We start from the raw sequence: 24,619 nt of genomic DNA, 5'->3' as shown, positions 1-24,619 counted from the left end.
CAGCTAATTTTTGTATTTTTGGTAGAGATGGAGTTTCACCATGTTGGCCAGTCTCGAATTCCCTACCTCAAGTGGTTCACCTGCCTCAGCCTCCCAAAATACTGGGATTACAGGCGTGAGCCACTGTGCCCGGCTCAGTCGTCTTAACTTTATAGTACATCAATTTAAAAGATAATTTTTTGTCTCTAGGAACATGAGTTCCTGTCATTGACAGCAAAGTGAAACTGAGTACGAATATGTGGTTCTTATTGAAATGTGCCCAGAAAGACAGTTTGAGCAGGAGGGAGGGGCCAAGAAATACAGGATGCATGCCTGCTTCACACTGGACACAAGGTGGTCTTATTTGAGGGTCAAAGATGGGGGGTGGGGAATAAAAGTCAATTTTAAAAGAATTGACCTGCCCCGATACCTTCTGATCACATCCAAGGGTTTTTTTGGCCCTTTTTTCCCCCAGTAAACTTAAGATTTTGAAAAGTGGTTTCTCTTTAGCTTGGGAGATGGATCACATGGTAGTTGTTAATGATTTTTCTTTAGGTCAGAATAGGTATTCCTTTAAAGTGTTCTGTAAAGCTTAATTCACTTATCTTGAATACATGTTATATTTTAAAATATAAGTTTAAGTGTTATACTTTAAAAGTAAGTGTTATTTCTTGATTATTTGAAGATTATATTTGAGAATGAAAGATGTACTCCTTGCTGGAACATCTCTGGTGATAATAAAAACATGAGAATAAAAACCATTCAGAGTGGTCAAGTTAAGACTGTCAGCCCACTGACATCTGGGAAGTCGCAATGACTGCTGTGTGGTATGGAGAAGTTATTCCTTGTCCTTAGAGCTTTTTATTTGTGTGGGTTTTTTCATCTTCCTTTTCCTGAATTCATTTGTTCAACAAAGCTGTTTTGAGCACCTCCTCTATGCCAAGTGTACTGCATTAACTTCTGGCTAGACAAAGATGGAGCTAACTCGATTCTTGTACTTAAAAGAAATCAGCTTTATGGAGGTATAGCATATGTGCAGTGAATTTCATCCATTTAAAGTATATATTTCCATGAGTTTTAACAGACATACACATTTGTATAATCACCTCCATAATCAAGATACCAGTTCTGTCATTCTCCAGAATGACATTGAGCCCCCTGGCAGCCTCTTCTTTTGTTCATCCTTGGCCCCAGCAAAGATAAAACTGCTTCTGTTACAGCTTCTTTTTTTTTGGTTTCTTCTTCCATTTCTTTTTTTCTGAAGGTCAACGCCAAGGTGATTGTAATGAGTATGAAAGTAGGTGGAATCTTGAACTTGGGCTAGGGCTATCCCAGATAAAGTTGACTGAATTTACTCCCGAATTTATCTGCTCTGTTTCATACAGTAGCAATTTTACACTGCAGGTTATTCAATAATGAGGGCTATCTATATTACCTTGGTGTTTAGTACTAGTTAAGAGCAAAGCGAGTTAAAATTTAACGGCCATTTTGTAATACAGTTCTAATATAGACACAGGACTGGAAAGTTGGTGAAAGTGGGTTTCTATTAAGTGAATCATGCTTTCTAATTTGGCCATTCAATCTAAAATTTCTGAATGAAATTTTAGCTCGGAATCTCCATGAAAACACTTAATATACAGCCAACCTGTTGAAAACCATACTTTGAAAGGTAAAATGATTACTTTTTGATAACACTTTAATAGTAGAAATAGGATATACAGACAGGCAGAGAAGTAGACACTCAGTTGCAGTACTTTGACATTTGAATTTCAAGGAAGGAGGTTGCCTGTGAGAGTGACTTTGTGATAGTTTGTCTGCTTTGTTCCCTTCTCAGGACCTCTCTGCCCCGAGAAAGTAAAGCAGAATTTTGCTGTAGCCCTGTTAGTGGGCTACAGCAAAACTTCTCTTCCTCCCTCTTCCTTTGTCGGCTTCTGCCATTTGTGACACTTAGTGCAGCTTGCAGTTGGCTTGCACTGTAATAAAACTGTAAATGTCACCCTGCCCAGACCCCTGTATGTGTTGTATTCAAAGTTTTACCCCTCATAGTCTTGCATAGTTCCCATGTGGATAGTTGATACTCAGTGCATGTTGTTAAATCAGTGAAATTCCTGCTGTGCATTCACTATTTGATGACAGTGTCATCTCCAGATGTCCTCAGAACCACCCACACCACCTTCTGAAGTTGAAAGCACACAGTGATTGTTCAGTAGATATCAGCTAGCACCCATTACTTACTGGGCTTTGATTCATAAAGCCTAGTAAAGAAATGAAAATTTTTCTTTTGACACAAGTACCGACCTTTCTTTAAAACTTTATTTTATTGAGATATAATTCACATGCTGTGGAATTTCTGTATTTCAGTATGTATATCAGTGGTTTTTAGTATATTCACAGAGTTGTGCAGCTAACACCGTAGTCAATTTTAGCACGTTTCATCATCCCTAAAAGAAAGCTCATGTTCATTAGCAACCCCGCCTCCCGCTCCCCCATTCTCTTCTCCCAGCCCTTGGCAACCGTGATCTTTCTGTGTCTGGTAATTTGCCTATTCTGGGCATTTCATATGAATGGAAGAAACAATTTATGGCTCTTTGTGTCTGGCTTTAACTTAATATGATGTTTTCGAAGTCATCCTGTTGTAGCATGCATTATTAGTCTGATGACTTTTTCTTTTTTTCTTTTTTTTTGAGATGGAGTTTTGCTCTTGTTACCCAGGCTGGAGTGCAAATGGCACGATTTCCACTCACTGCAACCTCTGCCTCCTGGGTTCAAGCAATTCTCCTGCCTCAGCCTCCTGAGTAGCTGGGATTATAAGCGCCTACCACCACGCACAGCTAATTTTTTTTTGTATTTTTAGTAGAGACGGGGTTTCACCATGTTGGCCAGTCTGTTCTCTAACTCCTGACCTCAGGTGATCCACCCGCCTCGGCCCCCCAAAGTGCTGGGATTACAGGTGTGAGCCACCGTGCCGGGCCTGTCTGATGACATTTTCAAACCTGTGTTTCTTAATCCTTTTTAGATCCAAGAGATCCTTTTGGAGATGGGAAGAGTTTTAGAGGTTGTCTGGTCCAACATGCCTTCATTTTATAATTGAGATTAAGGCTTTAATCACTCAAAACAGTCTATTGCTCTTTTCATGTTTCCCCAAATTCAGCTTATTTGGATGAGGAGAAGAGAGAGAAGACTTTATACTTCTCAGCTTCTTGTGTATTTTACTGTGACCTGGTTATACCATTTACCCCTGTGAGGCTTAGCTGTGCCTCTGTGAATGGGAGATTGTTCTTGGAGATTGGTCATAGTTGTCCACCTGCCTCGGAAACTGCAAAGTACAAATGCAACAGCAAAGTATTTATGTTCTTACCTCAAGGCTGATCTCCTATTTCCATCAGTCCTTTTGAAGGCAGAGAATGTTAATGTGGAGTAACCTACATATTTATTCAAATTTTCGGAGATGAGACTTTCAGAATACTGTGCTGCAGCGCCCCCTAGTGCCATGCTGTACTGATAGTCCCCAGTGTCTGCTGAAGCCGAAAGTGGTGTTTCCTGCAGTTCCCGCGGGAGAGCTGTAGCCCGCAGGTTGTGCAAGTGAACATTAGATGTCTTTCCTCCTTCTCACCTTCCTTGGGCTGAGATGGAGGAATGTATCTTTATTTCTGAGGGCAAGGTCTTTGTTTTTCCTTTAGCGGGAACACTGGTTTTCCCCACTTTGTCTAAACCTTTGCCCAGGGTTTCTAAACTCAGGCCCTCTGAGGGCTGTGGTGGCCTCCACACCCCTCCAGAAGGTAAACTGAGCCAGCCAGCCAGCAGGCTGTGCTTCAGGAAGTAAGGTGTCTTTAGTTCCCATCCCTGCTGTGCTGTGGGCTTGCACCCCTTTTCTTGAAGTGTTTCTTGTATAGTTTTTTCCACATCCTCTTGAGAAAGGATCAGAAAGTAAAGATGTGAACAGTGAGCGTTTTGAAAGCCTGGGATGGAGGCCGGGTGGGATATGAGGGGAAATGGTGGAGGGGAATAGCTGCTAGAGCTCACAGTCTTACTTCCCCTTTTAAAAAGGGGAAGAAATGCCTCAAGCCCTTGTAGTTTGCTCCCCGAATCACAGGCATTTCTGTACCGTCCCGCCCCTGAGCATTTCCTATGCAACCTCAGGACGCGGTTGTTACTGCTTTCTGGTTCCTCCTTTTGACCCCAGTGTTGTGACTCTGGCGGGGGTTGCTGAAACCTTAGGCGGCTTCGCAGTCTTTCCTTAAGACGGTATTTGGTGTAGCTGTGGGAAGGGCAGAGTTAGTTGCTGCAGTGTCACATTTTCTATAGTGTGGCATGGCTGACAGGGCCTCCAGTTACCTGCTTTTATTTTAGTTTTATGACAGCTACCAATATGTCCTAGGCTCTGCACTTTCTTTGAAATTACAAGAAAGAATAACTTATTCCTGCTTTTTAGTCTCCCATGTGAACTGAATTGTTCTGTGTTTTATATGGCTCTGTTATGGGCAAAACTAATTCATGTCATCAGTGGCATTTCCTTCTCCACTAGATTGTAAATCCTGTGAAGTCAGACACCGAGTTATTTTCATCTTTATTTTACCAAACACCTACGGTTTTCCCCGCTCATGTAACAGCCTTTGAAATAAATTAATCTTCCGGAGGAGAGAAAACACTAAACAGTCAAACGTAAGGAGAGGGTAAAGGTTTTCCTCATAACCTCACAATTTTCAGTGTTAGCTTTAAAAAAAAAAAAAACAACTCTTTACTTGGAAAGTTACAAACCTGAAAAGTTGTGGAAAGAAAAATAGTACAAAGAACCCCCAGATAGTCCTTTACCCAGATCCACCTGCTGTTAAGATTAAACCCATTTGCTTAATCATTTGTGTGTGCTCGAGTTCTCTGTCTCTGCACATACACACTCATACTGATACACAAGCTTGCAGACACACAGACGTGAGCTAACACATGCAAATATACAGACATACAGTGTTTTTCTGAACTCTTTGAGATTTAAGGGAAGATTGCATACACCCTAGCCCCTTGCTCCTAAATTCTTGAATGTGTATTTCCTAAGAATAGGCATATTCTCTTAAATAACCACAGTAAAACGTTACCACTTTCACAAATTTACATTGATGCAGTACTTTTTTCTAACCTACTGTCCGTATTCTAATTTTGGGAGTTGACCACGTAACGTCCTTTCTAGAATTTTCCCTTCTAGCACAGGATACAGTCTAGGGTCCGGAAATGCATTTAGTTGTCGTGTCTCTAGCTTTTTGTAGTCTGGAAGTTTCCCACAGCCTTTGAGGATATTGACTTCTTTCATCAGCATTTCTTCTGCCCTCTTTTGGTAACATTCCTCATTTTACCAAACACCTAAAATAACTTTTGATTGGAAATTAGGAAGGCTTTTGGAGAAGGAGATGGTGAAACCAGAACATTTTAGTAGCAATTGGCTGTCCTGAATTTCTGTGATAAACTTTTTGGTGTCATAAACATGCCTTGCTTCAACGTTTAGTCACATGTCATTTTAGTTAAATAATTGTCACTCACTGGTGTTTGCCATATATTGAATAAATTGCATACATAATTGAAATACATTGAGTAAATATTTGGCCTTTTTTCCTTTTTTTTTTTCTCACTGTCACCCAGGCTGGCGTGATCTTGGCTTACTGCAACCTGTGCCTCTCAGGTTCAAGCGATTCCCCTGCCTCAGCCTCCCGAGTAGCTGGGACTACAAGCATGTGCCACCACGGCCGGCTAATTTTTTGTATTTTTAGTAGAGAGGGGGTTTCACCGTGTTGGTCAGGATGGTCTCGATCTCCTGATCTCGTGATCTGCCCACCTCGGCCTCCCAAAGTACTGAGATGACAGGAGTGAGCCACTGCGCCCGGCCTCCTTTTGCAGTTTTATCAAAATTATAATTTTTGTCCACTCACTGGTATTTGCTATTGAATAAATATTTGGCCATTTTTCCTTTTGTAATTTTATCAGCATATCAGAAAATTAGCTTTTTTCCTCCCAATATAGTTGTCATATTCTATTTTATAAGCAGCACCTTTTTTCTTTTTTTTGAGACAGAGTCTTCCTCTGTCATTCAGGCTAGAGTGTAGTGGCACAATCTTGGCTCACTGCAACCTCCACCTTCCAGGTTCACGTAATTCTGCATCAGCCTCCCAAGTAGCTGGGATTACAGGGACCCGCCACCATGCCCGGCTAATTTTTTTATTTTTAGTAGGGGGGGGTTTCACCATTTTGGCTAGGCTGGTCTTGAACTCCTCAGGTCAAGTGATCTGCTCGCCTCGGCTTCCGGAAGTGACGAGATTACAAGCGTGAGCCCCCGAGTCTGGCCAAGCAACACTTTGTCTTCTGGAATAGTGTTGATAATAAATGCTGCTTCATTGTATGGCTTTGACTGATGCGTATGATTTTGTTAAATACGAAAATGTCTTAACCTTCACATACATACGGATTATTTTGTCATTCATAATCCGTGTTTGAATGGTTACCATGCTAGCTTACTTTGCCTAGAAAGAAATATTTATCATTTTTCAAAATGGGCATTGCAATTCTAAGACATTCCGTTTTATTCTTAGGATTCCGCTAGCTTGTGATATCAGTGACTTGTCTTTTACTGATGTTTGATAGTTCACTCCCCAAATAGGGGATTCCTTTATGTGTAGTTATTGGATTGTATCAGAATTCCTGCTTGAGTATAAGTTATATATGTATTGGCACATAAGAAAAAGATACATGTCGTTTATCTGCTATGAGCATATGGGGAATACTCATTGTACAGGAGATGGAAGTTCTAACCAAGGTTCCCCGGGAGGCTGAAGGCCTTGCAGAGATGCTCTTAAATCCATGGCACGGACTTCTTAGCAGGTTCCTTTGTTCTTTCAGTTACCAAATCGAAAGGACAGGTTTTCAATATTGGTGAAGTGTAACTGCTCGCTTTTAAGAGCTCATGCATTTAAGGATTTAAATATGATTCACATGTATTTTGATGGAGTCATTTATTGAGCTGTGTGAGCCAGTGTTAAGGAAATCAAGCTGGAGTTCAGAACAGGTGTGGCTGGCCATTTGTCAGGTGTTAAATGATAGTTTAGGGTTGCATCATTGGTAGTCAGCAGTTACTTATGGTGTAGGTTTTGGGTGACACATTTTCATCAAGTCCTAACCTGTTGTCAATGAGATCTTGAAACTAATATGCTTATGAAATGATGTCTGTGCAAAATGGGTGTGTTTGAAGAGTTGTAAGGTGATGTCTGTTGTTTGTGTTTACTTTTTATAATTAATGTTTTGAATAAAGTATACAGTTCAAAAAAAAAAAAAACCTCCAAAAGACATGCTAGGAAATCCCCTCCACTCCTGTCTGCGTCCACTCAGCGCTCCTGCCCCGGAGGTGAAGGGTCACATTTCTTCTTGTTGATCTTTCCAGTGTCTCTTTATGCAGACACAAATATCTATATTATTAACAAACACAAATATGTTATTAATAGCAACACAAATAAATATTCTATTTTCCTACCTTTTTTACACTGAGATTGTTTTCTTCTTTTTATAGTATTTTGAAAATCTCTCAGTGTCTATACCTAAAGTTCTTCCTCATTTTCCCCCAGTTAATTTTGTAATTAGGTTGAAGGTACATATCTGTGGAGAAATTATTGACATGAAGTTATAATAAAAACACACTTAAAATCTATAACAAATTTTCTCAGATACTTTAAAAATAAAGACTTAAGTAAAACTAATACATTTGAAAATAATAGGAGAAAAAAAATTCACTGAACCCTTTCTGAGCATTCCAGCTCATGTCTTGAGGGCGTTTGCCGCTGACTCATGCTGAAGCCACTTGGTGTCTGCATTTGAAACAGGAAGTATGTGTTAGTGGCTTGGAATCCTATCCTGTTTTCTCCTCCTCTCCTGCTTTGCTGCCAAGATTTTTATCAAATCATTTGGATTTTTAGTTTTCTTACTGGATTGACCAGATCTAAAGACTTTAGACTGTATATGAACTCAAATAAGAAAGTGTGCTTAGAAGTATGATTTGAATAAACATGAAATGTTTATTGTTTTCCATTGTCTGGGAAGAAAACCTTCCTAAAGAAAATACCTAATATTCCTGCAGAACATTCTGATTTCTTATCCTTAGGTATCTTCCCCACATTCTGAAGTAAAAAACCTTTCTTATTAGTCATAAGATAAAATGGATAACTTTTAAGATAGCATTTCTACTATCTTTTTTTTTTTTTTTGGAGACAGAGTGTCTGTCGCCAGGCTGGAGTGCAGTGGCTCGATCTCGGCTCGCTGCAACCTACGCCCCCCGGGTTCAAGTGATTCTCCTGCCTCAGCCTCCTGAGTAGCTGGGACTATATGCACACGCCACCACACCTGGCTAATTTTTTGTATTTTTGGTAGACAGGGTTTCACCATGTTAGCCGAGACAGTCTTGAGCTCCTGACCTCACCATCCGCCTGCCTCGGCCTCCCAAAGTTCTGGGATTACAGGCGTGAGCCACCGCGCCTGGCCTATACTTTTTTTGTTTTTTAACTGCTCCTTGCAGAGCAGGACTACCCCCCATAGGCAATGTGCACTGAGTAGCCTCCCTTCTACTATCGATATTAAACAAAACAGCATGATTCTAGTTTATTTATTCTTAATATTTGCATTAAACTTCACAGCTGCCATATGTTTCTTGGATTTTACTTCTTTATCGTTCTTGTGTTTCTCGAATTCATTTTCTGGAGTTCTTAAGCAGTTTTCTTCCCTCCCCACAAGAAAAAGGCGCATGTGACAGAAAATGTTCTTTCTCTTTTGCACTTGAAAAGTAATTTATAGAATTCTATGAAAAAATACTTGGGCATTCTAGGAACAAAATCCTTTTTTCTTGGAACTTTCAAAATGTTGCCCCATTGCCTTATATAGCCTTGCTGATTTTGCTATTAAGACATTCTGTCGAGTTTTTTAATTGAGTGATTTAAAATTAGTAATCTAATTTCCATGAATACTTTCATGATCTCTGATAGCTCCTTTTTTTTGTGATAGTCTGTGCTCATTTTTTCTGTTTCCTTTTAGCCTATAGAATTTTCCCTTCCATTGCTTTGAGGGTTTCTTAGTGAAATTCATATCATCTTTTCCCAGTGTTGGTGACGAGAAGAAGGTGTAACCTTTCAGTGATGGTATTTCAGAAGATCATTTCTGAACCATTTTGAGGCTCTGTTTGTTTTCACTACTGCCATCAGTAATTTCTGTGTAGACTTTTGCAAGTATGTGTAAATATTATATGAAAACTTTTTTGTTCTTAATGTATATTTATAGTTTTGGTAGATGTTGTCAAAGAGCTCTCCAGAAATGTTTTCTCTGTGCATTCTTACGAGTAGGGTATTGCATTTAGTGGCCATTTATTCACATTTACAATAATAATGAGTGTTACTCATTTATGTAATATTTAGTTACTGGTTATTTTTGAGTCACTTGGCTTGTAAATTTCCCTGCAAGTTACTAGACTGTTTAGTTCCACTAGAACAGAGGAACCTTGCCGGGCGCGGTGGCTCAAGCCTGTAATCCCAGCACTTTGGGAGGCTGAGACGGGCGGATCACGAGGTCAGGAAATCGAGACCATCCTGGCTAACATGGTGAAACCCCGTCTCTACTAAAAATACAAAAAATTAGCCAGGCGCGGTGGCGGCGAGGCAGGAGAATGCCGTGAACCCGGGAGGCGGAGCTTGCAGTGAGCTGAGATCGCACCACTGCACTCCAGCCTGGGCGACAGAGCAAGACTCCGACTCAAAAAAAAAAAAAAAAAAAAAAAAGAACAGAGGAACCACACTCTGTTTACCATTTTTATACCCAATACTGATAATACGTGGGCATTTAGTAGGTTCTAAATAATTATTGATTAGATGAATGAATCAGTGCTTCTCCATTGTGGAAATCTAGTCATGCTAATTCTTCTCAGTGACTTCTTTTTTTTTTTTTTTTTTTTTTGAGATGCGAGTCTGGCTCTGTTGCCCAGGCTGCAGTGCGGTGGCACGATCTCAGCTCACTGCAACCTCCGCCTTCCGGGTTCAAGCGATTCTCCTCTCTCAGCCTCTGGAGCAGCAGGAATTACAGGTGCATGCCACCACGCCTGGCTAATTTTTGTATTTTTAGTAAAGATGGGAGTTTCACCACGTTGACCAGGCTGGTCTCGAATTCCTGACCTTAAGTGATTCGCCCATGTCAGCCTCCCAGAGTGCTGGGATTACAGGTGTGAGCTCCTGCGCCAGGCTTCAATGACTTGTTTCTTGGAGCTCCATGGAGAATATGAACTGGTAGGCACTTGCCAGACTCACATCCATGCAGTTTAACCACTTCGTTTTCCAGAAAGTCGCATTCTGAATTCTGTGAAGTCAGGGCTTGCAACAAGGGCTTTGTCTGTCTGATAATATGTGTATCTGTGTGTCCTGTGGAAATGCATTTTTAAACTAAAAAGTTATATAGATATTTTTAAAGATCATTAATCAGGATCATTAACATTTTCCTTTTTTGGATTTCCTTGTCTTCCCATTTGAACCACGTTTTCTGCTTTTCTTTAGTATGTTTGGCAGAGAAAACGGAAATGGAGGTAGTGGCATGAGTCAGCAGAAAGGTAAATGGAACAACTGGCAGTATTTGTGAACCAATAAAACTCTCCTGCAAGCAGGACTCGACAAGTTTGGCATACAAAATTGACTTGCTTCAAAATAAGCTTTATCAGTTTCATAGTGTTCTTGGACAATTTGTAGGAAAAGTTCAGAAGTATTTCTTTCATATAAACAACCTAGAACTCTTGAGTTGCAGATCCTCTGTTTAATTGAGAAAGGATCTTGGGGGTTATGGCCCAAATGTTGCATAGGATTGTTAAAATATGTAGCATTTTTTCTGAAAGTATATAATTTGTATATTTTATGTGATCAGTGACTCTCTTGTTTTTTTCAGTATATTTTTGGAGATTTTAGCCCTGATGAATTCAATCAGTTCTTTGTGACTCCTCGATCTTCAGTTGAGGTAAGACAAAACTGTGTTTCAGTGAGTACATGGGTAGGTACAATTAATAGTTATGTTTCTATTTTAATTTTTTAAATAATTCCAATGTAGAGAAAAATACGGAGACTAATATGAGAAATGCCTCAACCCACCAGCTAGATTTGGCTGACATTTGATTTGGCATTTTGCTGTATTTACTTTATTAGACTTTGAAAAGCAAATAAAGCATGACAGATGCAATTGAAGCCTCCTTTGGACCTCTCTCCCATCGCTCCCCAGAAGTAACTACTCTGCTGAAGTTGGGAAATATTGGTCCTGACTGGTTTTCACCTTTTATCGTATACGTGTATATCACCATAATCAATTGTAGTGTTTTATGTGCTTTAAAATGTCACATAAATGGTATACTGTGTTCATCATTTTGTCGTTTATTTTAAGCTAACGTAGTATTCTTTATGCTGAGAAATGTGTTCTTGTTCTTTGATTTCCGTTGCTCAGTACTACTGATTGAACATACCGCAATTTGCTTACGTGTTTTCCTGTCGAGGGCCATTTAGGTCTGTAGTTCAGCCATTACAGATATTGCAGTCAATGTATTTTATCATGTCTCCTTGTGCCCCTCTGTGTGCTCCTCCAGGACATAGACCTGGGAATGGAATTACTGGGTTTGTGGACTGAGCCTCTTTAGTTTTACTAGAGACTGCTAGTTTGCTATCTAGGATTTTAACAGTCTGCATTCCTATCATCAGTGCATGGGAGTTTTCTTGTTCGTATTAAAAAAAAAAAAATCTTGCTAACTCTTGGTGTTGGCATATTTAAAATTTTTGTGAATCTGATGTGTAGTAAATGGATTCTCATTGTTTTAATCTACATCTGCCAGATTACAAACATCTGGGCACTATTTCATTATCTTCACATGTCTACTGGCAACACGGATGTCCTCTTCTGTGAATTACTTGATTTATATTCCTTGTCCATATTTTTAAATCAAGTAGCTTGTCTTTTTCTTACTGATTTTAGGATTAATCTTTGGTTTTACAAGCATCTGTTCTTAGCATGAGGGTTTTAAGCTTCACGTTAGGCACCTTTTTGGGGTTGGGTTTTTTGGTTTTGTTTTGTTTTGTTTTTTGGTGGATAAGAGGAGTACACTTTTAACTTTAATGTCAACTGAATTGATTTTTTTCCCTTGTAGTTTGTGGATTTTTAGTTTTAAAAATATCTTTAGGAAATTCTTCCCATCCTTGAGATAATGAAGACATTTGTCTGTTTTCTTCTAAAAGTTTTCAGATTTTGTTTTCACGCTTCAGTGAGTATCGAGCACTGACTTCTGCATACATGTGAGGTGGCATCCAACTCCCTGTCCCTGTGGCCCTGGCAGGTGCCTCCGCACCATTCATTGGGAACTCAGCCCTTAGCTGTCCCGTCAGCTCTGTTGGGCAGTGCATCTCCCCTGGTTCCCAGTGTGCTATTCTGTGGGCCTGTTGCTTATCTCTATATAAACACCACGTATTTTGTTTTATTTTTTTATTTCTATTTTTTTTCTTTCTTTTGAGACAGGGTCTCACTCTGCCCAGGCTGGAGTGCAGAGTGCAGTGGTGCAATCACAATTCACTGCAGCCTTGACCCCCTGCCCTACCTCGGGGAGTCCTCATGCTCCGGCCCCTGAGTAGCTGGGACTACAGGTGTGTGTCACCAGGCCCGAGTCATTTGTGTGTGTGTGTGTGTGTGGTTTTTTTTTTTTTTTTTTTTTTTTTTAGTAAGGGGGTTTCGCATTTTTTCCCACATCACACTGATGTAACCATACATTTTAGTTGCTACTGGTTTTCTCAAGTGTGTGCACATGTGGATGGGTGTCTGTCTGTTTGCAAGTGAGTAGACAAAAACTTGAGTTTTCATGGGATAGGAGAGTGAAAAGTGCGCCATATTTCAGGTCTGAAGGCCTGGGGTCGCTTCAGCTCTGCCACTTCCACAGGCTCGGAGGGCTTGGGCATGTTCTTTCCTTTCAGGCCTCCCATTTTTTTTCTCTCTCTTTTGTTTTTTAAATTGAAAAAATGCAGAATGCTTATTCACGTCACGGAAATGTTGGGAGATCAGCTAATGTATGGTCCGATAGCTAGTGAGTAACAGATGTTAGTAAGGGTACAGATGGTAAGTTATGCCAAACCTTTTATTCGCAGTAGACATGACTGTGTCTCATGAAAATGAGTTCGAGCTTCAGAACTCATAGTGTGTCTGGCCTTACTTGGACTTTTCTGTTTTTCTTATTTTTGAGCATACAGTGAAGTTTGGAGGGGTATGAAAAGAGTTTATCAAAATCACAGTAACCTGAGAAAGGGAAATGCAGACTAATTAACATAATTGAATTGAGTTACTTTTCCCAATCTTCAGGAGGCTGAATTATAATAGCACATAATTACACAGGAACTCACTTTCCTGGGGCGGCATGTGGTTGGGCCTGTGGGTGTGGGAGTGGCCAGGGCGTGTCACTTGGGCCTGTGGGTGTGGGAGTGGCCAGGGCATGTCACTTGCACAGCACAGTTTGGCCTTTTATCTCTCGGGTAACATAATTGCTGCTCAAACATGCAGTGTTACTACTATGTGGCCGTGGCATAAGTTACAATCTAGCCGAATTCTTCATATGCTTTTTCTCGGCTATTAGGAGCTTGATCAAACATTGTTTTCTCTACATGGGGCCATGAATTGAAAAACCAAATTAAGAAATGTGGGGTGTTAAAATGGAAGAGCGTTCTGCCTTCCTGCAGAAGCGCCACTCCTGCCCACGGAGGACTGCTTTGTCTTTTAGTTTGCTTGCTTGGCAGCTTGCCACCGGCAAGATAGGTGGCTAGTAATTCAGTGGAATCAGGAGAAGCAAATTCAGGTGAACACAGGTAGCTGGTATCTTTTCTAGAGCTGGGCTCCAGTGATTTAAAAATGGTTTTCTCCAGTGGAAAAAATGCAGTCAACTTATTTAATAAGCATGTTTAAACCTCAGTCATAATCCTGTTATTTATGTTCAGAAAGAGGAAATGCTCACCGTTCTTTACAGTTTCCAGAATCTCAGTTTTGGAAGTAGCACACACCCCAACCATGACTGAGTAAATAAGCTCCCGATGACGTAGTGTTGGCAGTGGGCAGTGTGTGTGGTGTGGGCGTGTGTAGAGAGTAGAGACAGTTCTTTTTTTTTTTTTTTTTTTTTTTTTTTTGAGACGGAGTCTTGCTCTGTCGCCCAGGCTGGAGTGCAGTGGCCGGATCTCAGCTCACTGCAAGCTCCGCCTCCCGGGTTTACACCATTCTCCTGCCTCAGCCTCCGGAGTAGCTGGGACTACAGGCGCCCGGCACCTCGCCCGGCTAGTTTTTTATATTTTTAGTAGAGACGGGGTTTCACCATGTTAGCCAGGATGGTCTTGATCTCCTGACCTCGTGATCCGCCCGTCTCGGCCTCCCAAAGTGCTGGGATTACAGGCTTGAGCCACCGCGCCCGGCCGAGACAGTTCTTAATTTGGTGTGTTAATGGGATTTTAAAGGAGGGCTTTGTGGGTCAGGAGAGCCTTTGAGACGGAAAGCAGAACACACAGGTAGCCCCAGAGGGAGACTTTAGAACATGACCTCCCCAGCCACAGGCCCAAGTATCCTTTTCACAAGGCCGCAGCGCTGTTTTCGGACTGCGTGGTAACATGACTGTTCACAGATGACAGTGCTTCCCCTTGCTCATTTTGCATTTGTGTAGGGAATTTTATGTCTTTGCTTTGATTTTTGAACTTTGTATTCTTACAAATAGTTACATAGTTAATGAGTGAACTTCGAACCATCCTTGCACTTTTCTTCTGTTGTGTATTTAGATATCCAGTTACCGCAGACTAAGGGCATCTGATGTGTGAGGGAGGTTTGTTGAAAGAGAGGTGCTGTGTGCCTGTAGAGTAAAACACACGCATTTCTACAGTACCACAACCCACCCGGCATTCCTGCAGGTGCACTTTTTTATCAGCTTAGCAAATCAAAGTAAGTGTGTTGAGCACGCTTACGGAAGGTGGCAGTGTCATCTGGAGTTTGATGGTGGTCGTCTCACCGGATCCCTGTCATCCGGGAGTTTGATGGTGGTCGTCTCACCAGATCCCTGCAGTGCCTCTTACTAGCAGTGTCGCCTGACTTCCTCATCCGTCAGAGGGCCACAATAACAGGACCTCCTCCCCAGAGTTGTTGAAGAGGAGCAGGATGTGTGCCACCTGGTGTCACTGGTACAGCCTCTCTAGCCTCTCCACCCTCAGTCAGTGCCACCTGGCATCACTGGCCCCACCTCTCCACTTGCCTGTCCTCAGCGTCATCTGTGTATTTTTCCCGATTGCTGGGGTTTTCTTCTGTGTGTTGTGGGAGTGGCTGGGAGTTGAGTGAGTGTTCACACTCCGTGGTTGAATGTTGAGGAAGGGGCAGCTGGAAGATGGTGAGCCGGGTTCCCACAGCTCTCTGCCTTGCACTGGCTTTTGAAGTGGATGGGTGAAGAGATCCCTTCTCCAAATTGTGCGTCTTCCTGGCCTGCTGCACTTTCGGGTCTGGAGGTTTTCTTCAGTATTCTGTCTTCCCTGAGCAGAACAGAATACTGTAAGTGTGAAGAGAACATTGATACAATAGTGATAGAACTGTTTTGACTCGGAAAAAGATGGTTTCTTGATGTTACAATGATTTTGTGTAAAGAGAGTGATTCAGAACACTTTTCATGCCTCAAAATAATACAGCTTTCTGTCACCAGAGGGCATCCTAATGTCATTAACAGAAAAAGAGAGGGCATTCTGTGTATCATTTCCAAACTGTCCTTTGTGACCACAGAGCGTTTTGAATGAGATCGGAGGCTTCCTGAGACACACATGGCCGCTGTGTCCACTGCCTGTATAGACCCACCTCTCTCCTCCAGGTGCCTGCCGGCGTCAATGCTGGTGTGTGGAATGATCTTTGCATTGCGGGTGCCAAGGCTAGTGTAGCCCTCAGCACACAGAATGTTTTCTCCTCCGTGTCAATGTGATGAGTACTAGGTTGCCCCCTGGTGGTGGAGATAAGTGCAGCTGCCAACTCCTGAAGGCTTCTTTTGAATTGCCCCGTGTTTTCCTGTTTGTTGTATTTCTCTGGGAAGAGAACTTACTGGGTTACTTGCAGAGAGAAGCTTTTATTGCTGTGATTATTGAATTGGTGTGCTGAGATTTCATGAGAGAAATCGGCTGAGGAAGCCAATCAAGCAGCAGCTCTCATACAGTATTGGGCATGAGACTTACCCAGGAGCCTCTGAACTTTGCGACCCTACGGCCATTCCTGCACTGGCCATTGTACTGCAGTGAACAGACTTTGGGAAGTGCTGCACCAGAATGTCTTTTTGTTCTTTTGTTCTGCCCTCAGGTAGCAGTTTGTCTCTGCTTACCTTACCCCTTTTCTTCCTAAACTCTTTTTTTTTGAGACAGAATCTTGCTCTATTGCCCAGGCTGGAGTGCAGTGGCGTGATCTCAGCTCACTGCAGCCTCCATCCCGCAGGTTCAAATGATTCTCCTGCCTTAACCTCCCAAGTAGCTGGGATTACAGGTGCCTGCCACCACGCCCAACTGATTTTTTGTATTTTTAGTAGAAATGGGGTTTCACCATGTTGGCTAGACTGGTCTTGAACTCTTGACCTCAAGTGATTCACCCACCTCAGCCTCCCTAAGTGCTGGGATTACAGGCATGAGCCACCATGCCCACCCCCTTCCTAAACTTTATTACACCCAGTGTGTCCATTGGAAGCATTTCCAACTCTTCAATAAATGTTATGGAACAGCTAGGAAGAAGAAAAATTTAAGTTGTTTTTGAGATACCTTTTCAGCTTTTTACAAAGAGATCAGATAGTTCCCATTCTGCTTTCTGTCTTCCAAACAAGGAATGTGACTTCTAGCTGTCAATTTCTTTAATTAAGGCACTGTGTTAAAAAGGGAGCCGCAGTCACCAGGCTTTTTGTTTCTAGTGGGCTTTCCTCTGCTCTCCCACCGTGGACCTGGTCCCAGCCTCTGCTGGCTGTGTTGCAATGTAGTGATCGTGAATAAGAGGTGCAGTCAGGAAGAGCCATCTTCGCTAGTGCGTGAACAAGTGTCTATGGTCTGGATGGTCAGTCATTAACATCCTGTGGAAAGAAGGATGTATCATAAGCATTTTATTGTAGCTGATTTACATGTCCATTGGAGTTCATTTTTATTCCTTTTGGCTTCATTTTTGGATCTGTTTAATGGTAATAAATATTTGAAAGCATTTCTATTGTGTTTTTTTCCTTAAATGACGATGATTTAGATTGCACTGACTCTTCATGTATGTTATTCTGCTAAAAGTAATGACATGCAAAGTTGTATGGATAAAGAGTTTTAATGAATTGTTGCCTTAATTAAATGGTATGTGTTGGTTTTAACATTTTGTTGAATTAAAATTTGTTTTCTGATTCCTTGTGCAGCTTCCTCCGTACAGTGGAACAGTTCTGTGTGGCACACAGGCTGTGGATAAACTACCTGATGGTAAGCTAGTTCTCTCTTTATTTCCCTGAAGGGAATTTTGGCCATACATGCTGGGTGGGCAGGCTACCTGTAAACATTGTTTTCCCATTTGAATAAACATTTCTTTGCAGCTTGAACTTTTTGCTGTAAACTGTAATGTATTTAATCGCTGAATCACTTTGACTAGTAAATTAGTTTTAAAGCATGTCCTGTGCTTCGGAGTGCCAGCCATTTATTTAGTCTAGGAAATGATTGTTGAGTAATTTTTTTTCCTAACAGTTCTGAGTACAGCAGGTACGTTACTCTTCATCAGCACATGCTGGAGTTGAAGGAGCTTTGGGTCTTGTTGCTAAGCAGCCTGCTGGCTCCAGCGCCCGCTAGCTTCTGAGCCTGTGTTCTTTGTAAACTAAGGGGCAGCTTGAATCTGTTGTTCTTGCAGTTTACATTCATGTCCTGGTCTGTCGCTGACTCTTGGGAGCTCAGGTCACCTCTTCTTCTCTTGGTCTGTTACGTTTTTGGGTCTCCATCACAGACACTGAGCTGATTATCAGAGATGGTGCTTATGGAGATGCAGTGATTTTGCACTGCCTAAGTGTACCCAGTGTTGGAATACCAACAAGGTCATTTAATTATTGCAGGCTGCCCTTGCACAGTTCAAACCTGTCTGGATCATTTTTCAATCTGAATCACTTTAAAGGCCCTTGCTGGCCTCCAGGAAACTGATGCCAAACTTTTTCTTTGAGAGTTAGGGGTTTGGATTCCCTGTTTAGTTAGCATGGTCAGACTTATGAAAGCGGTTTTAGTTAGAGTTTAGGCCTCAGTATAAACCTTGAAAAGACTAACCAAACGTTTTATCTCTGGTAACATCAGGGAGTGATTACGTCTAAAATTTTAGAGTTATAAGAAATGTGGGAGACTGTAAGGGAAAGAGCAGATCTAACAATAACTTAGGACAAGTAATAAAATAAATGAAGCTCAAGGGACCTGAAAGCCAGGCTGCTCAGCCACCTGAGCCACCTTTTAATTGGCTAATGTCAGCCTCTCAGGCATCTGAGTCAGTGGGACTTTCTGTGTCACTGTATGCTTTGAACGTAGTGAGCACGCTGCTCGTGTGGATCCAGTGCTTACAAATGCGCCATGATTTTCCCATGCACATCACTTCTTTAAGTTCACCCTCCTCCCTGTGCGGTAGGCACCACCAGCTCCCCCAGCCTCTGGAGTTCTGCTTCCCACTCCCTCCTTCCAGCCTTCCTGCCCTTTTCGGTGACTACTTTTTGGCCCTTTTTCTCCATTTTTTGCTCTCTTCCCTCTAAGTCCTGTTTTTTTTTTGTCTGCCAAAAACACGACTGGAATCTTGCCACCAGCTTGCACAGTTAGTGACAGGCCCGCTTTTCTCTGCAGCCTTTTCTGGGTCTCTCGTGTTTCCATGACGTTAGTTTCTCTCCCAGTGCCTGTTCGACTGTACAGAGCCTGTGGGTACGGTCATGGACCTGCCTCCCTTTCCAGACTGCTCAGCTCCTGATGTCAAGGTCCATTTCTCTGTGTCTGTCACTGTGCCTGTAGTATCTGGAATGTCGTAAGCCCTCAGTACATTTGTTGGATGAATGGTTTAGGATACTTTATTCTGCTCCCTCCTACCACCTCCAGCTGCAGCAAGCCCTTTGCAGAGGCACCTCATCGTGGCTTCCCTTTTGCACCTCGGCCTTTTCTATTTTTGTGTTTTTAAATTTTTTTGTATTTTAATTTTCATAGGTACATAGTAGGTGTATATATGTATGGGATACATGAGATATTTTCTCACAGGCATACAACAAGTATTAATCACATCAAGGTGAATGGGTGTCCTTCACCTTAAGCACTGGCTGTTTTAGATGTTCCTAAAGCTTGAGATACCACTCCTTCACCCTGCCCTTACCAATTCAGTGATCCATCAAGTTCCACTGACCTCTCTAGTTTCTGATGGAAGTTGATCACTGTTTCCTGCATCCAGAAGAATCCTTTTTCTAGAGCTATTCACAGCCTTCTCTCCCCTCCCTCCATGTTTTCATTCTCAGTTGTTTGTATTTGTCTCCCTAATAAATGTGAGTTCCCTGAGCAGGGCCCTTGTGTTACTAATCTCTGTATGTTTCCCTCCTTCACCCCCTGCCTTATAGTCCAGACCACTCTACTGCATGTACTGCAGTGAGCAGCCTTGGAGAAATGCTGTGTTGGGATTTATGGTTTTATGACCCTCTGCCTGCATTACCTGAGTGTTGAGTTTCCATCTTCCTAATGTGTTGATTGGGTTGTTGAAGCCAAGCATGCAGGCCTTCCTGTGCTTCATCTGCCTGGCAGATTGGGCTCCGAGCTCTCCGCCATGCGGTGCAAGGCACGTGCTTCCATTGTGAGTGTTCCTCGATAAGAGGAACTGTGCTGGCTAGGAATCCGCCTTCTAGTGAGATGATCAAACGTGGTATTGAGTAAATGTTTGATACTAACTGTAACATACTGAAATAGTTCTGTTCACATTACATCACGTTCTAGAATGTTTTATGTTCTGATAAGATTGAGAATTGAGATGTGGACAGCACATCTGTCTTAGAAATAATCAGTCTTGCATAAGCAGAATGACACAACACATTCTAGTTTCGAACGTGATTTCACAGCCTGAATTCAAAGGGCAGGCTCCACGTGGAGTGTTCTGCCCCAGGCACACCCGTTTCAATCCAGGGAGTCTTGAGAGCCCCAGAACATCAGGGAGTAGGGGATGCCTGGAACCAAAAGGGACCATCACCATCAGCCCCTAGGTATGATAATAAATTCAGTTCCCCTGGATAATTCTTTTCAAAGTAAGGAAACAAAATTTAATTAGTAGCCAAAGGAATTAGATGGTCATGACTTTATGCGTGAACTTGCTGTTAGGTGTAATCATCATCAGTGTTCTTTTCCAGGAACTTGCTGTTGTTGGGGCAGGATTGTGCTGCCACCACCCCCACCCCCCACAGTGAGGGGCGGTGATTCCAAAGCATACAAAGATTCAGGAGGCCTCAGGAGGCTGTTCAGCTCCAGCCTCCTGCCCACTCACTTGCACATAACTGGCCCTTCTCAGAGTCTGTATTTTTTCTTCTACAAAAAGACTTCTAGGGGTCCTTCCAAGGTAAAATATATTCAGTTCTCTGCAGTAGAACACCGTTCTTTGGGTATTAGTTTCTTTTCTTGAGATACATGCCTTGAAAAAAAATTGGCCCCTTAATGCTAGCCTGGAAGAAATTTTTAGCTATGCATTAAAGATGAAATAGAAGGCACATGTCCTTCCCTTAACTTCAAAATGCGTAACTTTTTATCAAATGTAAGGTGACATTGATGCTTGATGTCTGTTGAAAGACAAAATTGATTCTAAAACTTAACCTAATTTCAGAGATGTAAACTATAAAAAAACATCTGTCTTAGCATGAATGAAATATGTGGATTGTGGTTACCTGGGAAGGAAGTATCGAACGCTTCCCAAGAGATATTGAAAAGTTCACAATTCTAACTTTTTCTTTTGGTATTTTCGGAAGGCTTTACCACCCATGGAGTTAATCCAGTGTGGCTTTAGAGGACATTCGTGTGTGTTCATGTCAGGGCCACTTTTCAGACTTAATGGAAAGTTACCAGTGGAGGAGACCAAGAGATGGAGAATTCAAAAGAGTGCTCTGAAGTGTGCCTTTATATATAGGATTCTCTGTTGTTGTTGTTGTTGATGAATCTTTTTTTGGCATCTTTTTTTGTTTTTAAATTTGTAGTTTCTAATTTCTCCTATCCAGTATATATAGGATTGTTTGCGTAGTTCATGTTTTTGGAATTAATCAAATCACGTTACCTAGAGAAGCTGATTTAACTGTGTTTTAAGTCCCTAAGTTAGTTGTCATGATCTTTCAAAATTTAAATTGTCCAAAATACATATTCCTTTATCTCAGGCATAAGGCAGCTATAAGAAAGTCAGATTCCATTGAGGGATATTTTTAAACTGGCAAAATATTACTTGCTTTTTATTACAAATTTATTTTAATGTCTACCTTCTGAAAGCCTTCCTTAGCTGGGAAGATAAGTACAGGCTTCTGCTTTTCATATCCCCAAATTAAATAGTTTTGTAGTTTCATTTTCAGCAAATTGTTCCGCGTAAGTAAAGGACGTAATAGATTTGTTGATTAGGAAGAGAATTTAAAGTTCTCATTTTCAAAGAGAAAGTGAGTGATTACTGGTACTTAGAGTTTGTAGAACTGTGTTCTTAACTAAGAGTTTGTTTTCTAAACAGGACAAGAATATCAGAGAATTGAGTTTGGTGTCAATGAAGTCATCGAACCCAGTGACACTTTGCCGAGAACCCCCAGCTACAGTATTTCAAGCACACTGAACCCTCAGGCCCCTGAGTTTATTCTCGGTTGTACAACTTCCAAAACAACCCCTGATGGTATCAGTGAAGAAGCGAGCTGTGGCTCCATCGACTGCCAGTACCCAGGCTCTGCCCTCGCTTTGGATGGAAGTTCTAATGTGGAGGCCGAAGTTTTGGAAAACGATGGTGTCTCAGGTGGTCTCGGACAAAGGGAGCGTAAAAAGAAGAAAAAGCGGCCACCTGGATATTACAGCTATTTGAAAGATGGCGGTGATGATAGTATTTCCACAGAAGCCCTGGTCAATGGCCATGCCAGTTCAGCAGTCCCGAACAGTGTCAGTGCAGAGGATGCAGAATTTATGGGTGACATGCCCCCGTCAGTTACGCCCAGGACTTGTAACAGCCCCCAGAACTCCACGGACTCTGTCAGTGACACTGTGCCTGACAGTCCTTTCCCCGGAGCACTCGGCAGTGACACCAGGACTGCAGGGCAGCCGGAGGGGAGCCCTGGGGCTGATTTTGGTCAGTCCTGTTTCCCTGCAGAGGCTGGCAGAGACACCCTGTCAAGGACAGCTGGGGCTCAGCCCTGCGTTGGTACCGATACTACTGAAAACCTTGGAGTTGCTAATGGACAAATACTTGAATCCTCGGGTGAGGGCACAGCTACCAATGGGGTGGAGTTGCACACCACGGAAAGCATAGACTTGGACCCAACCAAACCCGAGAGTGCATCACCTCCGGCTGACGGCACAGGCTCTGCATCAGGCACCCTTCCTGTCAGCCAGCCCAAGTCCTGGGCCAGTCTCTTTCACGATTCTAAGCCCTCTTCCTCCTCGCCGATGGCCTATGTGGAAACTAAGTATTCCCCTCCCGCCATATCTCCCCTGGTTTCTGAAAAGCAGGTTGAAGTCAAAGAAGGGCTTGTTCCAGTTTCAGAGGATCCCGTAGCCATAAAGATTGCAGGTATAGTTGAAAAGATACAAATCTAGAGTGAAGATGGGAACAGACCTCATCAACCGGTCTTATAGACTGTGGTGTTAGAGTGTTACCCATAACAATGGTAGATTACCTGTGTGTTAATAGCAGTGTCTGAAGAATGCCTATGTCTTAAATGTTCTCTAGAAGTAAGACAATATAGAAACAAATGGGAGGAGAGGGTTGTCGTAACTTTAGTTAAATGAAAGATCCATGTCTGTTAGCAATTCTTTTCCGTTCACAAGTTACATTTCCATTTCTTGCCTTTTGTTCAAGTAATTCTGCTCCAGGGTGTGAATGTGTAATCGACTTTTTCTGTGATATACCTTTGGTATGATAATCCTGATTTGTACTCACTGTGTGCTCCTTCCTTTTTATATTTCTTAAGATATAAGAAAGCATTTTGTGAAATAACATGTTTTTGTTTTTATGCCTGTTTTGCATTGAGTAAATGGATTCTATTCAGAATTTTGATAAATCAAGGTCAGCTCTTGAAAGGAAGAGAATAATGTTAAGAGTTCAGCCCAAAGTTAATATTTTATTTTAAAGTGCTAAGGCTCCAAGGTAAAAACAATTACAATAAAAGTAGAAAGCTGCATAATTCACAGATTGTTTTTAAAAAGTTACAGTAGGAAGTCAGAAATACAGCACGGTATGAAAGAGGTATGTGTGCTCACACAGCCACATGTTGCGTAACGATGGATGTGTGCTCTGAGATGTGCGTGTTAACATCAGAGAGTACTACACAAATACAGATGGTAGAGCCTTCGGCTAGTGGTGCAGCCTATTGCTCCCTGTCCAGCATGTTACTACTGAGTACTGTAGGCAGTTGTAACACAGTGCTAAGTATTTGTGTGCCTGAACACATTTAGACATAGAAAAGATACAGTACAGATAGGGTATAAAAGATGAAAAATGCTTCCCCTGTACAGAGCACTCATCATGAATGCAGCTTGTAAGACTGGAGTGGCTCTGGGTGAGTGAGTCAGTGATGACTGCTGAGTGAATGTGAAGGCCTAGGACAGTACTGAGCAAAGCCGAGCTTTATAAACACCGTACACTTAGGCTGTACTACGTTGATTTACACATTTTTCCTCAATAAGAAATTAACCTTAGCTTACTGTCACCTTTTTACTGTTTATTTTACTTTCAAATTAAAAATTCTAAACTTTTTGACACATGAGAACACTTAGCTTGAAACACAGACTGTACAGCTATACAAAAATATTTTCTTCCTTTTTATTCTTATTCTATAAGCTTTTTTCTATTAAAATTAGTTTTTAACTTTTTAAACTTAAAAACTAAGACACAAACATTAGCCTGGGCCAGAACAGGGTCAGGAGCATCAAGGCGTCACTAGGCAGCAGGGCATTTTCAGCTCCATTAGAATCCTGTGGGACCATCATCTGTGCGGTCCGTCGTTGACCGAAACGTTGTTACGCTGCCCATGGCTGTGCCTGCTGAAGAGGCAGAGGCTGTGTCGTTAGGTTGGATTCTACTCAGCTTGGTAGACGGACCTTCAGATTCTTACCCTGGCAGCCAAGTGAAAATAAGCTGTTTCGTTTAGGCTTCCTGTAATACTTTCTGATGTGACCTTTTGGAACATTTGACAACCTTCATTTTTTTTTTTTGGAGACGGAGTCTCGCTCTGTCACCCGGGCTGGAGTGCAGTGGCCGGATCTCAGCTCACTCCCGGGTTCCCACCATTCTCCTGCCTCAGCCACCTGAGTAGCTGGGACTGCAGGCGCCCGCCACCTTGCCCAGCTAGTTTTTTGTATTTTTTTAGTAGAGACGGGGTTTCACCGTGTTAGCCAGGATGGTCTCCATCTCC

General features: G+C 42.0%; 1 protein-coding gene across 1 annotated transcript in view; it reads left to right on the top strand.

Annotated features, from left to right (window-relative positions):
• USP10 (ubiquitin specific peptidase 10) overlaps positions 1-24,619 on the top strand; it is a 75,912-nt gene that overhangs the window by 18,770 nt on the left and 32,523 nt on the right. Inside the window, exons 2-4 of the mRNA XM_011928089.1 lie at positions 10,918-10,986; positions 17,420-17,480; positions 21,736-22,776. Coding sequence (XP_011783479.1) covers positions 10,918-10,986; positions 17,420-17,480; positions 21,736-22,776 — 1,171 coding nt within the window. The remainder of the gene's footprint in view (positions 1-10,917; positions 10,987-17,419; positions 17,481-21,735; positions 22,777-24,619) is intronic.

This window comes from Colobus angolensis, unplaced genomic scaffold (assembly GCF_000951035.1).
Source record: "Colobus angolensis palliatus isolate OR3802 unplaced genomic scaffold, Cang.pa_1.0 Scaffold76, whole genome shotgun sequence".
NCBI lineage: Eukaryota > Metazoa > Chordata > Mammalia > Primates > Cercopithecidae > Colobus > Colobus angolensis.
The sequence above is the reverse complement of the archived record's forward strand: the minus strand, read 5'-3'. Positions and strand labels throughout refer to the sequence as shown.